Source organism: Palaemon carinicauda, chromosome 18, assembly GCF_036898095.1.
Source record: "Palaemon carinicauda isolate YSFRI2023 chromosome 18, ASM3689809v2, whole genome shotgun sequence".
Lineage (NCBI taxonomy): Eukaryota > Metazoa > Arthropoda > Malacostraca > Decapoda > Palaemonidae > Palaemon > Palaemon carinicauda.
In genome coordinates, this window is record NC_090742.1 from 66730776 (window position 1) to 66749793 (window position 19018).

Sequence of the window (19018 nt, forward strand, 5' to 3'; positions counted from 1 at the left end):
TTAATGTTTTCAAGTCTATATACTATAAATGTTTGTTTTTAAGTTTCAGTACTATAAATGTTCAATATTTTCAAGTCTCAACACTATAAATGTTTAATGTTTTTAAGTTTCAGTACTTTAGATGTTTAATATTTTCAAGTCTCAATACTATAAATGTTTAATGTTTTCAAGCCTATATACTATAAATGTTTGTTTTTAAGTTTCAGTACTATAAATGTTCAATATATTCAAGTCTCAACACTATAAATGTTTAATGTTTTTAAGTTTCAGTACTATAGATGTTTAATATTTTCAAGTCTCAATACAATAAATGTTTAATGTTTTCAAGTCTCAATACTATAAATGTTTAATATTTTCAAGTCTCAATACTATAAATGTTTAATGTTTTCAAGTCTCAATACTATAAAAGTTTAATGTTTTCAAGTCTCAATACTAAAAATGTTTATTTTTTTAAAAGTCTCAATACTAAAAATGTTTAATATTTTCAAGTCTCAATACTATAAATGTTTAATATTTTCAAGTCTCAATACTATAAATGTTTAATGTTTTCAAGTCTCAATACTAAAAATTTTTATTTTTTTAAAAGTCTCAATACTATAAATGTTTAATATTTTCAAGTCTCAATACTATAAATGTCATATGTTTTATACTGCAATAATATAAATGTTTAAAACGCCTTTAAAGGCTTAAAGGCCACTCATGAATGGCAGAGACAAATACAGTGACAATGCCTTAGAGACTGATCATATATACAGTACATACGATTAACACATAAGACCCCTCTCCACCCAAGCTAGGACCAGGGAAGGCCAAGCTATGGCTGCTACTGACTCAGCAGGTAGACCTATAGATCCTGAGTTCAAAAGGATGGTGAGGTTGCAGAAACCAAGAAACTATCGAGTTTCAGCGTGACTCGAACTCCAGTCTAGCAGAATGCAAGGGAGGGAAGTATAGGCCACCACAACCCTAATTCTCAATTTTATCCCTCTAATTTTCAAGGTCACAATTTTCCTATCAGCTGATTTATCGCATTATAATAATGTTAAAGTATTATTTTTTCATTCTTTTATCATCAATGGCGTCCATGTGTCAACTCCGTTCTCTGCCCTCACCTGTTAGCACAGTTTCGCTAGCAACAATTTTCTCTCTCTCTTCAATCTATCAAATCCTTTTAGACCACAGAAGGTTACTGAGAATCACAAATTAGAGCTAATACCCGAATAATCGACTCAAGTCTTCGGGAGGAATTTCATCAAGCAAGTATAATGCGACGAAGCATATTTTTCACCCGTGGTGACTAAAACACAGCAGAAAATATGTCACTTGAACAATGAAACAGGTGTGTCTTAGCATTTAATTGACGAGTAGTGACCTTTGATACACACAGACACACACATACACGCACACAAAACTTATTTTGACGCATTTATTGAAAAGGCACCAGAAGTTTATTCTCAGTTGACTTGGAGCTGAGGAGCTACGGAGACATCGTAACTCCTGTAAGGATCTAAGGACCTTAGTAACGACAATAGTTCGGCTCTGCGTTAGAATATCTCATACTTACAGGTATTTACGCTTTCCATTTTTATTGCAGTCTTTGATTACTTGTACTCAGTATTTCAACTATGTTGTTTGTCACCTATGTTGTTTATCCTCCTCGTGGATTTTGTAATGCGTAGAACAGTTAGAGATGGAGGAGAAGGATTGGACTGGATTGGTGATAGGAGTTTAGCAGTCCTAGAGTATGCTGATCATGCTGCCCTTGTTAGAAGAACACCACAGGATTTGCAATGCTTGCTTACTAGAATGCATGAAATATCACACGAGGTTGGGCTGAAGATAAATAGAAGAAAGACAGAGATGATGAGAACGGAGTATGCAATGGAAGATGATATATCATTGGAAGGAGCAAGAATTAATGAAATAGAATCATTTAAGTATTTAGGAACTATGATCTCCAATACAGGGTCTTTAGAATTAGAGTTTAGTGACAGATTGAAAAAAAAAAAAAGCAAATCAGATAATGGCTAGGTTAAGTAAAGTGTGGCATTCAAATCGCCTGAAATTACATATAAAAATCAGACTATATATCAGTTTAGTGAGATCGGTTCTACTCTAAGGACACGAGTCATGGTGTGACAATGAAACAATTTCCAATAGACTTAATAGATTTGAGAACAAACCCCTCGGAGGGATATAGGTAGTTAAATGGCATGACAGAATTAGAAATTAAACTATGAGAGAGATTACTCGAGTACCATGTGTGGTTAAGATCATGATGAGGGATAGATGGAGATGGTTTAGTCATGCTCTTCGCACTCCCCAAGAGAGATTAGTTTACCAAACGTTCAGCTGGGCTCCACAAGGCACTAGAAGAGTTGGAAGACCCAGGCCTACATGGCTGAGGAATATGAAGCGCGAAGTAGGAGATGATGAATGGAGAAGTATTAAATTAAAAGCTCAAGATAGAGACGACTGGCGAAATCTAACCGAGGCCCTTAGCGTCATTAGGCAGTATGTGCAAATATTCTCGAAATTACCGTTTTATTCTACGGTTATTCTTCATGAAGCTTGGTTTCCTATTACTGTTAGCTTCAGTTGTATATTAATATATTTCATGTGAAGACATCTTCGAATGTGGCAGGGTATATTTTTCTGAATTTGTGTTTTTATATATTATATACGCATACTTCATGTGTATATATATACATGTACATATATATATATATATATATATATATATATATATATATATATATATATATATATACATATATATATATATACATATACATTTATATATATATATATATATATATATATATATATATATATATATATATATATATATATATATATGTGTGTGTGTGTGTGTGTGTGTGTGTGCGTGTGTGTCTGTGTGTGTGTACATATTATACTATTATGAAATACTCAGCCGTAATTCCACTGTTACGGTATAGTTCTATTAAAATCTATTTGGGTGCTGTTGTTATGCATGTGACCAGGTATTTAATTTCTGTTTCTTTTAGATCCTTCTTTTAAATTTTTGTCTCATTCAGATAGGACGATCTTGCCAATAATTTATAAGAGATAAAATACTGTTCTTATTATCAACAAAATTCATTTGTTTTCCAGGGGGAAAACAGCCAAGCTAGGAAAGGAAATAAGGGACATATATTAACTACAAAAAAAGGAATGAACAGTTGAAATAAAATATAAAAGTAGTTTCTTCAATGCAAAAATGCTTATAAGACTAACAAACAGATTTACCAACGAATATATTTTTCAATTACATATTCATCTATTTATTAAATTACTTATATATATTGATTTTGATTCATAGTTTTGTGAAATTGCGTTTACTTAGAAATTTGTAATATTTCAGTGATATTGAAAAAAAATATCTTTGTAGTTCTATTTACCCTAAAATTTCAGCAAGCATAAATATTGTATTACAATTTTTAATCCAAATATATCATGATTAAAAAAAAATACTCCTAAAATTGAAAACAATCTAATTCTTGGATTTAATAAATTAAGAATATCAAGAACAACCTATTTCACAATCGTTTGAATTTTGCATTATTCGCTTCTACCCTCTGCATTCAACAAACCTTTATATTATTCGCTTCTACCCTCTACATTCAACAAATCTTCGCCTTTTCTCTTCTACCCTCTGCATTCAACAAACCTTTATATTATTCGCTTCTACCCTCTACATTCAACAAATCTTCGCCTTTTCTCTTCTACCCTCTGCATTCAACAAACCTTTATATTATTCGCTTCTACCCTCTACATTCAACAAATCTTCGCCTTTTCTCTTCTACCCTCTGCATTCAACAAACCTTTATATTATTCGCTTCTACCCTCTACATTCAACAAATCTTCGCTTTTTCTCTTCTACCCTCTGCATTCAACAAACCTTTATATTATTCTCTTCTACCCTCCACATTCAACAAACCTTTATATTATTCTCTTCTACCTTTACATTCAACAAACCTTTATACTATTCTCTTCTACCCTCTACATTCAACAAATCTTCGCCTTTTCTCTTCTACCCTCTGCATTCAACAAACCTTTATATTATTAGCTTCTACATTCAACAAACCTTTATATTATTCGCATCTACCCTCTACATTCAACAAATCTTCGCCTTTTCTCTTCTACCCTCTGCATTCAACAAACCTTTATATTATTAGCTTCTACATTCAACAAACCTTTATATTATTCGCATCTACCCTCTACATTCAACAAATCTTCGCCTTTTCTCTTCTACCCTCTGCATTCAACAAACCTTTATATTATTAGCTTCTACATTCAACAAACCTTTATATTATTCGCATCTACCCTCTACATTCAACAAATCTTCGCCTTTTCTCTTCTACCCTCTGCATTCAACAAACCTTTATATTATTCGCTTCTACCCTCTACATTCAACAAATCTTCGCTTTTTCTCTTCTACCCTCTGCATTCAACAAACCTTTATATTATTCGCTTCTACCCTCTACATTCAACAAATCTTCGCTTTTTCTCTTCTACCCTCTGCATTCAACAAACCTTTATATTATTCTCTTCTACCCTCCACATTCAACAAACCTTTATATTATTCTCTTCTACCTTTACATTCAACAAACCTTTATACTATTCTCTTCTACCCTCTACATTCAACAAATCTTCGCTTATTCTCTTCTACCCTCTACATTCAACAAACCTTTATATTAATCTTTTCTACCATCTACATTCAACAAACCTTTATATTATTCGCTTCTACCCTCTGCATTCAACAAACCTTTATATTATTCGCTTCTACCCTCTGCATTCAACAAACCTTTATATTATTCGCTTCTACCCTCTACATTCAACAAATCTTCGCTTTTTCTCTTCTACCCTCTGCATTCAACAAACCTTTATATTATTCGCTTCTACCCTCTACATTCAACAAATCTTCGCCTTTTCTCTTCTACCCTCTGCATTCAACAAACCTTTATATTATTAGCTTCTACATTCAACAAACCTTTATATTATTCGCATCTACCCTCTACATTCAACAAATCTTCGCCTTTTCTCTTCTACCCTCTGCATTCAACAAACCTTTATACTATTCTCTTCTACCCTCTGCATTCAACAAACCTTTATATTATTCGCTTCTACCCTCTACATTCAACAAATCTTCGCTTTTTCTCTTCTACCCTCTGCATTCAACAAACCTTTATATTATTCTCTTCTACCCTCCACATTCAACAAATCTTTATATTATTCTCTTCTACCTCTACATTCAACAAACCTTTATACTATTCTCTTCTACCCTCTACATTCAACAAATCTTCGCTTATTCTCTTCTACCCTCTACATTCAACAAACCTTTATATTAATCTTTTCTACGCTCTACATTCAACAAACCTTTATATTATTCGCTTCTACCCTCTACATTCAACAAATCTTCGCTTATCTCTTCTACCCTCTACATTCAACAAACCTTCACATTATTCTCTTCTATCCTCTACATTCAACAAACCTTCGTGTTATTCTCTTTTACCCTCTACATTCAAAAAACCTATCTGTTATTCTCTTCCATCCTCTACATTCAACAAATCTTCGCTTATTCTCTTCTACCCTCTACATTCAACAAACCTTCGCATTATTCTCTACTATCCTCCACATTCAACAAATCTTCGCTTATTCTCTTCTACCCTCTACATTCAACAAACCTTCGCATTATTCTCTACTATCCTCCACATTCAACAAATCTTTGCTTATTCTCTTCTACCCTCTACATTCAACAAACCTTTGCATTTTTCTCTTCTACCCTCTATATTCAACAAACCTTCGCATTATTCTCCTCTACCCTGAACATTCAACAAACCTTCGCTTTATTCTCTTCGACCCTCTACATCCAATAAACCTTCACATTATTCTCTTCGACCCTCTACATCCAATAAATCTTCACATTATTCTCTTCTACCCTCTACATCCAATAAACCTTCGCTTTATTCTCTTCTACCCTCTACATCCAATAAACCTTCACATTATTCTCTTCTACCCTCTACATCCAATAAACCTTCGCTTTATTCTCTTCTACCCTATACATCCAATAAACCTTTGCATGATTCTCTTCTACCCTTCACATTCAATAAACCTTCGCATTATTCTCTTCTACCGTCAACATTTCACAAATCTTCGCATTATTCTCTTCTACCCTCTAAATTCAATAAATCTTCGCAGGATTCTCTTCTATCCTCAACATTCAACAAACCTTCGCATTATTCTCTTCAACCCTTTACATTCAACAAACCTTCGCATTATACTCTTCTACCCTTTACATTCACCAAAACTTCAAACTATTCTATTGGTTCCTTGATAGCAAGTGGGCAGGGCTAGGGCGGAGACCGGCGCTGCCAAATTAAGTATTCCCACTCCCGTCGTATGGTATATGAAGGCAGAAAAAGATATACAGCACAAATATAATTCATTTATAAAATTTTCTGCCAATTAATAAATGCCCTCCTCATTTCCTACTTTCTAACAACAATGAATCTAAACGTTTTTTTTTTTTTTTTTTTAACGTGGCATAAAATTTTTTACAGCGGTGCCAGTTCGCATTTCAGGTGTTAAGCTGACCTCAGCATAATCTTTACCTTGGCTGAACCTCTCTTCCTTCGACCTGGTTCAACCCCTTACTGGGGAAAGTTGTCACCTAATTGTCCTCCGTGTAGGTAACAAAAACGGGTTTGTTCCGAATTATCATCAAATGGCATATATGACCCAAATAATAATCTGTTTGTTTGGGGAAACCCTTGTGAAGAATATAAAACAAAAAATTAATATTTCTAATTGGTTATGGCATACAAGCATAAGTATTTTGTATTTTGATGATAAATACTACTAATGCATAGAAGATCGATTAAATCGATTTATATAGTTTATATAGGACATATCTGTTTTGACACTGTTACTGTTTTTAGAATGATTTATTGTTAATTTTTCCCATCATTTATTTTTTTCCTTATTTCCTTTCCTCACTAGGCTATTTTTTCCCTATTGGAGACCTTGGGCTTATAGAATCTTGCTTTTCCAGCTAGGGTTGTAGCTTGGCTAGTAATAATAATAATAAATAGCCGCCGATAATTCCATTTCTTCAACCTATATATACTGTATTTATGACAGGTTCTTTCTTAATCTACCCACTAATATACACAATCCTTTCAGTATGTCAATAGTTCTCTCTCTCTCTCTCTCTCTCTCTCTCTCTCTCTCTCTCTCTCTCTCTCTCTCTCTCTCTCTCTGTATATATATATATATATATATATATATATATATATATATATATATACATATATATATAAATATATATATGTATATATATATACATATATATATATATTTACATACATATATATATATATATATATATATATATATATATATATAAATATATATATATGTATATATATACATATATATATATATATATATATATATATATATATATATATATATATATATACATACATATATATATATATATATATATACAGAGAGAGAGAGAGAGAGAGAGAGAGAGAGAGAGAGAGAGAGAGAGAGAGAGAGAGAGAGAGAGAGAGAGAGAGAGAGAGATACTGACATACTGAAAGGATTGTGTATATTAGTAGGTAGATTAAGAAAGAACCTGTCATAAATACAGTATGTATAGGTTGAAGAAATGGAATTTTATATATATATATATATATATATATATATATATATATATATATATATATATATATATATATAGGTCTACTGTTTATATATATATATATATATATATATATATATATATATATATATATATACATATATATATATATATATCTATATATACATATATATATGTGTGTGTGTGTATATATATATATATATATATATATATATATATATATATATATATATATATATATATATATATATATACATATATATTTCAACAATTGGTGGAGCTTCTGCGACCTTGAAATTTAAAAATTAATTACATAAACCTCCTTGAGTATGTAGTAGAATCACAGCAAAAGTAAAAAGGCGCGACGTTCGGTAGGACGAAATGCGAGATAATCCATAAAAAAGGGGCCAATATGAGATTTACTAAAAGGGGTAAACAGACTGGTGGGATTTTAAACATTCCACAGAAGGACATTTGGCACCATAGGGGTCAACATCTGGCAACGACTGACATACGGGCCAATGTCTGGCAACGTCTGACAGGGGCCAACGTCTGGCAACGACTGACATAGGGGCCAACGTCTGGCAACGACTGACATAGGGGCCAACGTTTGGCAACGTCTGACATAGGGGCCAACGTCTAGCAACGTCTGACATAGGGGCTAACGTCTGGCAACGTCTGACATAGGGGCTAACGTCTGGCAACGTCTGACATAGGGGCCAACGTCTGGCAACGTCTGACAGGGGCCAATGTCTGGCAACGTCTGACAGGGGCCAACGTCTGGCAACGACTGACATAGGGGCCAACGTCTGGCAACGACTGACATAGGGGCCAACGTTTGGCAACGTCTGACATAGGGGCCAACGTCTAGCAACGTCTGACATAGGGGCTAACGTCTGGCAACGTCTGACATAGGGGCTAACGTCTGGCAACGTCTGACATAGGGGCCAACGTCTGGCAACGTCTGACAGGGGCCAATGTCTGGCAACGTCTGACAGGGGCCAACGTCTGGCAACGACTGACATAGGGGCCAACGTCTGGCAACGACTGACATAGGGGCCAACGTTTGGCAACGTCTGACATAGGGGCCAACGTCTAGCAACGTCTGACATAGGGGCTAACGTCTGGCAACGTCTGACATAGGGGCTAACGTCTGGCAACGTCTGACATAGGGGCCAACGTCTGGCAACGTCTGACAGGGGCCAATGTCTGGCAACGTCTGACAGGGGCCAATGTCTGGCAACGACTGACATAGGGGCCAACGTCTGGCAACGTCTGACAGGGGCCAACGTCTGGTAACGACTGACATAGGAGCCAACGTCTGGCAACGACTGACAGGGGCCAACGTCTGGTAACGATTGACATAGGGGCCAACGTCTGGCAACGTCTGACAGGGGCCAACGTCTGGCAACGACTGACATAATCGCCAATGTCTGGCAACTTCTGAGAGGGGCCAATGTCTGGCAACGTCTGACAAGGGCCAACGCCTGGCAGCGACTGACATAGGGGCCAATGTCTGGCAACGTCTGACAGGGGCCAACGTCTGGTAACGACTGACATAGGGGCCAACGTCTGGCAACGACTGACAGGGGCCAACGTCTGGCAACGATTGACATAGGGGCCAACGTCTGGCAACGTCTGACAGGGGCCAATGTCTGGCAACGTCTGACAAGGACCAACGCCTGGCAACGATTGACAGGGGCCAACGTCTGGCAACGACTGACATAGGGGCCAACGTCTGACAGGGGCCAACGTCTGGCAACGTCTGACAGGGGCCAACGTCTGGCAACGTCTGACAGGAGCCAACGTCTGGCAACGTCTGACAGGGGCTAACACCTAGTAATGTCTGACATAGGGGCCAACGTCTGGCAATGTCTGACAGGGGCCAATGTCTGACATAGGGGCCAACGTCTGGCAACGTCTGACAGGGGCCAACGTCTGGCAACGTCTGACATAGGGGCCAACGTCTGGCAACGTTTGACAGGGGCCAACATCTGGCAACGACTGACATAGGGGACAACGTTTGGCACCGTCTGACATAGGGGCCAATGTCTGACATAGGGGCCAACGTCTGGCAACGACTGACATAGGGGCCAACGTCTGGCAACGTCTGACATAGGGGCCAACATCTGGCAACGACTGACATAGGGGGCAACGTCTGGCAACGACTGACATAGGGGCCAACGTTTGGCAACGTCTGACATAGGGGCCAATGTCTGACATAGGGGCCAACGTCTGGCAACGACTGACATAGGGGACAACGTTTGGCACCGTCTGACATAGGGGCCAATGTCTGACATAGGGGCCAACGTCTGGCAACGACTGACATAGGGGCCAATGTCTGGCAACGTCTGACATAGGGGCCAACATCTGGCAACGACTGACATAGGGGGCAACGTCTGGCAACGACTGACATAGGGGCCAAGGTCTGGCAACGTCTGACATAGGGGTCAATGTCTGACATAGGGGCCAACGTCTGGCAACGTCTGACAGAGGTCAACGTATGGCAACGTCTGACATAGGGGCCAACGTCTGGCAACGTCTGACATAAGGGCCAACGTCTGGCAACGTCTGACATAGGGGCCAACGTCTGGCAACGACTGACATAGGGGCCAACGTCTGGCAACATCTGACATAGGGGCCAACGTCTAGCAACGACTGACATAGGGGCCAACGTCTGGCAACGTCTGGCAACGACTGACATAGGGGCCAACGTCTGGCAACGTCCGATATAGGGGCCAACATCTGGCAACGACTGACATAGGGGCCAACGTCTGGCAACGATTGACATAGGGGCCAACGTTTGGCAACGTCTGACATAGGGGCCAATGTCTGACATAGAGGCCAACGTCTGGCAACGTCTGACAGGGGTCAACATCTGGCAACGTCTGACAGGGGTCAACGTCTGGCAACGTCTGACATAGGGGCCAATGTCTGGCAACGTCTGACATAGGGGCCAACGTCTGACATAGGGGCCAACATCTGGCAACGTCTGACATAGGGGCCAACGTCTGACATAGGGGCCAACGTCTGACATAAGGGCCAACGTCTGACATAGGGGCCAACATCTGGCAACGTCTGACATAGGGGCCAACGTCTGGCAATGTCTGACATAGGGGCCAACGTCTGATAGGGTTATAGGGCCAGAACATTAATCCTTGACGCATATTCAAGACGAACAGTATCTCTCCACCAGTTTATTTCATTCTGATATACATTAATTCATTACCATTTCTCTGTAGGCTTACATTCATGTCAAGCCATTGACCTCTAAATAAAATTCTTCTTCGCCCTTCACCTTCATGTTTTGTTATTTGAAACTTTTACAACCAAACAAACTCAGATGAGTCCCCCCCTCCCCTCGTCAGGCTGGGAAGAACAATGAGACGAAAAATCACCTTTGGTTCTTTTTTTTTTTATGACGGGTACACTATTCTATCATTTCTCTTCATCTTGTTTTTTAAGGTTTTATAGTTTATATATGAAAGGTCTATTTTAATATTGTTACTGTTCTTTTAAATGTCTTATTTTAATTGTTCATTAATTCTCTTGTAGTCTAATTATTTCCTTTCTTCACTGGAGTATTTTACCTCATTGGAGCCCTTGGGCTTACAGCATCTTGCTTTCCCAACTAGTGTTGTTTCTTAGCTAGCAATAATAATAGACCCTCCCAAATTTGGGGGAAGTGCCATGGTAGATATAATAAAAAAAAACCCATTTCACAGACATATGTTGATTATTATGCCAAGGTGGATTCATTTTCTTGTTCCCTAGTCTTGTGTAGTTCCATAGCCTCTGTACCATGGTCTTCCACTGTCATGGGCTAGAGTTCTCTTCCTTGAGGTTACACTCGGGCACATTATTCTAACTAATTTCTCTTCCTATTAGTTTGTTAAAGTTTTTATAGTTTACATAGGAAATATCTATTTTAATGTTGTTACTGTTCTTAAAATATTTTATTTTTCCTTGCTTCCTTTTCCTCACTAGGCTATTTTTCTTGCTGGAGCCCCTGGGCTTTCAGCATCCTGCTTTTCCAACTAGGGTTGTAGCTTAGCAAGTAATAATAATAATAATAATAATAATAATAATAATAATAATAATAATAATAATAATAATAATCAATTCTTTTTATTCAGAACAGATCAATAGACCAAGTATGGATGACGGATTCGACGCAATTTTGGAACTCGTCGGCTCCAAGGGAAAATTCCAATTCAAACTCGTCTATTACGTCCTGGCTCCCGTCTGTTTTTTCATGGGTTACAATGTGAGTATTGACTTTCTCATCAACAAATGATTATTACCTTGAGTTATATTGCAAAAGAGTTGTATATCATCTCCCGGTGTGATGGTCTGAACGATCGGTCTCAGAATTCTCCTTGATAATCTGCGCATGCGCGAACATTACCGTTTGCCAGTATGCACTGGCAAACGGTAATGTTCGCGAGGTTGATGTTTTATTTTCCTGTGATGTTAGCGTGCACAGCTCAACATTACCGCTTGCCAGTACCTACGAGCTTGATGTTTTATTTTCATGCGAGCGAAGCGGGCTAATGGCGGAAAAGAACCATTATACAATGTCAAGGAGAATTCTGAGACCGGGGGATCGTTCAGACCGTCACACCGGTATCATATTTTTTTTTGGTTGTCCTACAGGTATTATTTATTACACACGATCAACCTATGGGAAAAAAACGTTTCTTTTCTCGTACTAGTGGTGATATATTTTAAGTGTATATGCAAGTATTGTTTCTCATCTCGAGAAAAGTAAATGTTTGAGCTTTAATATATAATGATGTTTCTAATCACGTGCCAACCCCACCCCGCCCCCCCAACCCCCCAAAACCCGAATAGATTGTTGCCCTGTGTTTCTTAGCTATCTGAACTTATTAGAGATAATCTTCCTATACTTCTACCTTCTACTTTGGTAATCAAATTGTTATCATTGTAAATTATCTCAATAGTACTGCGTGATTCAATTAGTTGTCGTCTTGAAATTAAGACAAATAAAAGCTATTTATTCCAAATCCGTAGCTCCTCTAAACAGGATTTTAGTTTCTCTATTCTAAAGGTTTAAAGACCGCTCATGAATGGCAGAGGCAAGGGAAAGTGATATTACCCTATCAAGCAGGACAATGCCCTAGAGATTGACAATATATACATATGAGCAGTGCCTAAGACCCCTCTCCACCCAAGCTAGGACCAAGGAGGGCCAGGCAACGGCTGCTGATGACTCAGCAGATAGACCTATAGGCTCCTCCGAAACCCCCATCCTTAGCTCACAAGGATGGTAAAGTTGCAATGACCAAAGGAACTAACAAGTCTGAGCAGGATTCGAACCCCAGTCTGGCGATCACCAGAAAGGGACGTTACCACATCGGCCACCACAACCAATGCCCATCAAAGTTTTAAGCGACTATTTAGGACAAAACATTCTTCAAATACAATAAGACACATTAAAGGCTAAAGGCATCCGGTTTAAGTTCCAGTTTCATCAGAATATACGCTCACCAGAACGTCAGCCGAGCAAGCCCATCACCCTACTGTAGTGCCCAACCACAGCAGTGGCCTCCCCAGTAAACAGCCTAAACTCACTACCCCGGGCTGGGATCGATCTGCTAGTATGCGAATTCTAGGCGAACACGTTACCACTGTACTAACCAGGACGTAGAGGGGGGTTCACACGATCGAATGGTTCGTCGAATCCGGTTGTCGAACCTTCTTGCCAAACGGTTCGAAGAGGTGGAGTCAGTCACAAATGCATAAGGTTTGTGGACAATGAAGACCCACCCACAAAAGTCAGACGAGAATTGACTTTCTTCGAACCGTTCGACAAACGTGTTCGACAACCAAATACCCCGTTCACACGTTCGAACATCACTTCAAACACTTGTCTGTCGAACCGCGTTCGACGCACCGTTTGACCGTGTAAATCAGCCATAAGAGCAAAGAAAAACAAACATACGTCACAACATATGATGAAAATAACATATAGCACTGGAACGAACTTGTTTTTCACTGTTTCGAGTCAACAACGTTCAATATTTTACCATTTCCGTATCACAGAGCCGTAAATATATTCAGCGTCACAGACATCGTAACTTCGTAAATATATTTGGCGCCACAGGTGTTTAAGGCACCAGGGCACCAGCCACCCGTTGAGATACTACCGCTAGAGAGTTATGGGGTCTTTTGACTGGCCAGACAGTACTACATTGGATCCTCCTCTCTGGTTACGGTTCATTTTCCCTTTGCCTACATACACACTGAATAGTCTGGCATATTCTTTACATATTCTCCTCTATCCTCATACACCTGACAACACAGATTACCAAACAATTCTTCATCACCCAAGGGGTTACTGCACTGTAATTGTTCAGTGCCACTTTCCTCTTGGTAAGGGTAGAAGAGACTCTTTAGCTATGGTAAGCAGCTCTTCTAGGAGAAGGACACTCCAAAATCAAACCACTGTTCTCTAGTCTTGGGTAGTGCCATAGCCTCTGTACCATGGCCTTTCACTGTCTTGGGTTAGAGTTCTCTTGCTTGAGGGTACACTCGAGCACACTCTCCTATCTTATTTCTCTTCCTCTTGTTTTGTTAAAGTTTTTATAGTTTATATAGGAGATATTTATTGTTGTTACTCTTCTTAGAATATTTTATTTTCCTTTTTTCCTTTCCGCACTGAGCTATTTTCCCTGTTGGAGCCCCTGGGCTTATAGCATACTGCTTTTCCAACTAGGGTTGTAGCTTAGTAAGTAATAATAATAATAATAATAATAATATATTCCGTACCATACACGTTAAAAAAGTTAATACACTGGGTATTAACCTTCAAGTCTAATGGCCCTAGTCCAATGACTTTTTTTATGCTTTGGTCAGACCCCCAAAATCTGTTGCAGGTGTTGAACCTGCTCCTTCATCGCTCAACTTTAATCTGGAATCATCTCAGCCTACATGGCTGAGAACTATTATTATCATTATTATTATTATTAGCTAAGCTACAACCCTAGTTGGAAAAGCAGGATGCTATAAGCCCAGAGGCTCCAACAGGGAACATAGCCCAGTGAGGAAGGGGAAAAAGGAAAATAAAATATTTTAAGAAGAGTAACAACATTGAAATAAATATCTCCTATGTAAACTATAAAAACTTTAACAAAAAAAGCGAAAGAAAAATAAGATAATATAGAATAGTGTGCCCGAGTGTACCCTCAAGCAAGAGAACTCTAGCCGAAGACAGTGGAAAACCATGGTACAGAGGCTATGGCACTACCCAAGACTAGAGAACAATGGTTTGATTTTGGAGTGTCCTTCTCCTAGAAGAGCTGCTTACCATAGCTAAAGAGCCTCTTCTACCCTTACCAAGAGGAATGTGGCCACTGAACAATTACATTGTAGTAGTTAACCTCTTGAGAGAAAAAGAATTGTTTGTAATCTGAGTGTTGTGGTATATGACAGAGAATATGTAAAGAATAGGCCAGACTATTCGGAATGTGTGTAGGCAAAGGGAAAATGAACCGTAACTAAAAAGAAGGATCCAATGTAGTACTTTCTAGCCAGTCAAAAGACACCATAACTCTCTAGCGGTAGTGTCTCAACGGGTGGCTGGTGCCCTGGCCAACCTACTACCTACCAAGCGCAAAGTAGGAGATAATGAATGGAGAAGTAATAGATCAAAAGCTCAAGATAGAGACGACTGGCGAAATCTAACCGAGGCCCTTTGCGTCAATAGGCGTAGGAGGAGATGATAATGATGATGATGATGATAAGGATGATGATGATGATCACTGACACAAGAGTACGGAATCTCACATTGACGCCACAGTACAGTACAGTGTTGAATTGATTAAACAATAATGATCATGACTTTTTCGCAGTTAGCTCTTCCCATTGAAACTTAGTAACCTTCGTGTCTGACTTGAATAAATTAGTTTGGAGCTTCTGAGAATCCCATGATACAAGAAGTTACCACCACTAAGCATATACAATAAAAATTATTACTTTAGATGATGATATTGAACAAATATTCTCACAGAATGTGATGAGGATGATTTCAAATGATGCCTATACTGATAATCAACACAAGATTCAGAGCACACTATTAAAACACTTTTAGAAAGATCCTGAACACAAGGGAGATTTCGAGTTACCACGTAAAAATAGGACAGAAAACCACAAGAATATAAAGATAACATAAATAAGGAAGTTTATAACTTTCTCTCTAACACCTTTCTACGAAATCTAGTTGGCGCTCTTTCATATCCTGGAGATTGTCTATTTCATATAACTGTTTCTGACGCAAAGACTTAAACACGACCAGTTTACAAGGGATGTTAATACCTCTTCGGGGAAATTATGTTTTCAACTCTACCTTTCTCCTTGGGAAAGTTCCAACGCAAATCTTTCAAAGGAAATTTATAGTGCTATTTTTTTCACTGAATATTTCAACCGGCCCATTTTTTTCATGATATATTTTTACCACAGAGGGTATGTGTATAAAAGGACCCAAATACAGAAAAAGGTAAAAGCTGAAGAAAAGATAGTTTATGATTGGGACATGGGGCCGAAGGAACATCAATAGTCTCATGAAACTAGGTCAAGTCTATGAATAGGGTGGTGGGCACAAGGGACATCAATGGTCTCATTAAACAAGATAAAGTTTATGAAAGGGACAGTGGTCTCATGAAACTAGATCAAGTTTATGAATGGACAGTGTGCCAAGGATCATCAATGGTCTCATTAAACTAGATAAAGTTTATGAAAGGGACAGAGGTCTCATGAAATTAGATCAAGTTTATGAATGGACAGAGGGCCAAGGAACATCAATGGTCTCATTAAACTAGATAAAGTTTATGAAAGGGACAGAGGTCTCATGAAATTAGATCAAATTTATGAATGGACAGTGGGCCAAGGAACATCAATGGTCTCATTAAACTAGATAAAGTCTATGACTAGGACAGTGGGCCGAGGGAACATCAATGGTCTCATTAAGCTAGACAAAGTCTATGACTAGGACAGTGGGCTGAAAGAACATAAATGGTCTCATGAAACTAGATAAAGTTTATGACTAGGACAGTGGGCCGAGGGAACATCAATGGTCTCATTAAGCTAGACAAAGTCTATATGACTAGGACAGTGGGCTGAAAGAACATAAATGGTCTCATGCAACTAGATAAAGTTAATGACTAGGACAGTGGGACGAGGGAACATCAATGGTCTCATTAAGCTGGGTAAAGTCTATGACTAAGACAGTGGGCTGAAAGAATATAAATGGTCTCATGAAACTAGATAAAGTTTATGACTAGGACAGTGGGCCGAAGGGGCATCAATGGTCTCATTAAGCTAGATAAAGTCTATGACTAGGTCAGTGGGCTGAAAGAACATAAATGGTCTCATGCAACTAGATAAAGTTTATGACTAGGACAGTGGGCCGAGGAAACATCAATGGTCTCATTAAGCTAGACAAAGTCTATGACTAGGACAGTGGGCTGAAAGAACATAAATGGTCTCATGCAACTAGATAAAGTTTATGACTAGGACAGTGGGCCGAGGAAACATCAATGGTCTCATTAAGCTAGACAAAGTCTATGACTAGGACAGTGGGCTGAAAGAACATAAATGGTCTCATGCAACTAGATAAAGTTTATGACTAGGACAGTGGGCCGAGGAAACATCAATGGTCTCATTAAGCTGGGTAAAGTCTATGACTAGGACAGTGAGCTGAAAGAACATAAATGGTCTCATGAAACTAGATAAAGTTTATGACTAGGACAGTGGGCCGAGGGAACATCAATGGTCTCATTAAGCTAGACAAAGTCTATGACTAGGACAGTGGGCTGAAAGAACATAAATGGTTTCATGAAACTAGATAAAGTTTATGACTAGGACAGTGGGCCGAGGGAACATCAATGGTCTCATTAAGCTGGGTAAAGTCTATGACTAGGACAGTGGGCTGAAAGAACATAAATGGTCTCATGAAACTAGATAAAGTTTATGACTAGGACAGTGGGCCGAAGGGGCATCAATGGTCTCATTAAGCTAGACAAAGTCTATGACTAGGACAGTGGGCTGAAAGAACATAAATGGTCTCATGCAACTAGATAAAGTTTATGACTAGGACAGTGGGCCGAAGGGGCATCAATGGTCTCATTAAGCTAGATAAAGTCTATGACTAGGACAGTGGGCTGAAAGAACATAAATGGTCTCATGAAACTAGATAAAGTTTATGACTAGGACAGTGGGCCGAAGAAACATCAATGGTCTCATTAAGCTGGGTAAAGTCTATGACTAGGACAGTGGGCTGAAAGAACATAAATGGTCTCATGAAACTAGATAAAGTTTATGACTAGGACAGTGGGCCGAGGGAACATCAATGGTCTCATTAAGCTGGGTAAAGTCTATGACTAGGACAGTGGCCTGAAAAAACATAAATGGTCTCATGAAACTAGATAAAGTTTATGAGAGGGACAGTGGGCCGAGGGAACATCAATGGTCTCATTAAGCTGGGTAAAGTCTATGACTAGGACAGTGGGCTGAAAGAACATAAATGGTCTCATGAAACTTGATAAAGTTTATGACTAGGGCAGTGGGCCGAAGGGGCATCAATGGTCTCATTAAGCTAGATAAAGTCTATGACTAGGACAGTGGGCTGAAAGAACATAAATGGTCTCATGCAACTAGATAAAGTTTATGACTAGGACATTGGGCCGAAGGGGCATCAATGGTCTCATTAAGCTAGATAAAGTCTATGACTAGGACAGTGGGCTGAAAGAACATAAATGGTCTCATGAAACTAGATAAAGTTTATGACTAGGACAGTGGGCCGAGGGAACATCAATGGTCTCATTAAGCTAGACAAAGTCTATGACTAGGACAGTGGGCTGAAAGAACATAAATGGTCTCATGCAACTAGATAAAGTTTATGACTAGGACATTGGGCCGAAGGGGCATCAATGGTCTCATTAAGCTAGATAAAGTCTATGACTAGGACAGTGGGCTGAAAGAACATAAATGGTCTCATGAAACTAGATAAAGTTTATGACTAGGACAGTGGGCCGAGGGAACATCAATGGTCTCATTAAGCTAGACAAAGTCTATGACTAGGACAGTGGGCTGAAAGAACATAAATGGTCTCATGAAACTAGATAAAGTTTATGACTAGGACAGTTGGCCGAGGAAACATCAATGGTCTCATTAAGCTAGATAAAGTCTATGACTAGGACAGTGGGCTGAAAGAACATAAATGGTCTCATGAAACTACATAAAGTTTATGACTAGGACAGTGGGCCGAGGGAACATCAATGGTTTCATGAAACTAAATAAAGTTTA

The 19018-nt window shown here is 38.8% G+C and overlaps 1 protein-coding gene across 2 annotated transcripts in view; it reads left to right on the top strand.

The window, feature by feature from the left end:
• Nucleotides 1-19018, top strand: part of LOC137657104 (organic cation transporter 1-like) — a 58531-nt gene that overhangs the window by 20948 nt on the left and 18565 nt on the right. Inside the window, exons 1-2 of one of the 2 annotated variants that reach the window (XM_068391468.1) lie at nucleotides 1427-1566; nucleotides 11830-11960. In XM_068391468.1, coding sequence (XP_068247569.1) covers nucleotides 11850-11960 — 111 coding nt within the window. In that variant the 5' untranslated portion in view covers nucleotides 1427-1566; nucleotides 11830-11849. Of the gene's footprint in view, nucleotides 1-1426; nucleotides 1567-11829; nucleotides 11961-19018 lie in introns of those variants that run through there. The other variant, XM_068391466.1, reaches the window with a different exon arrangement.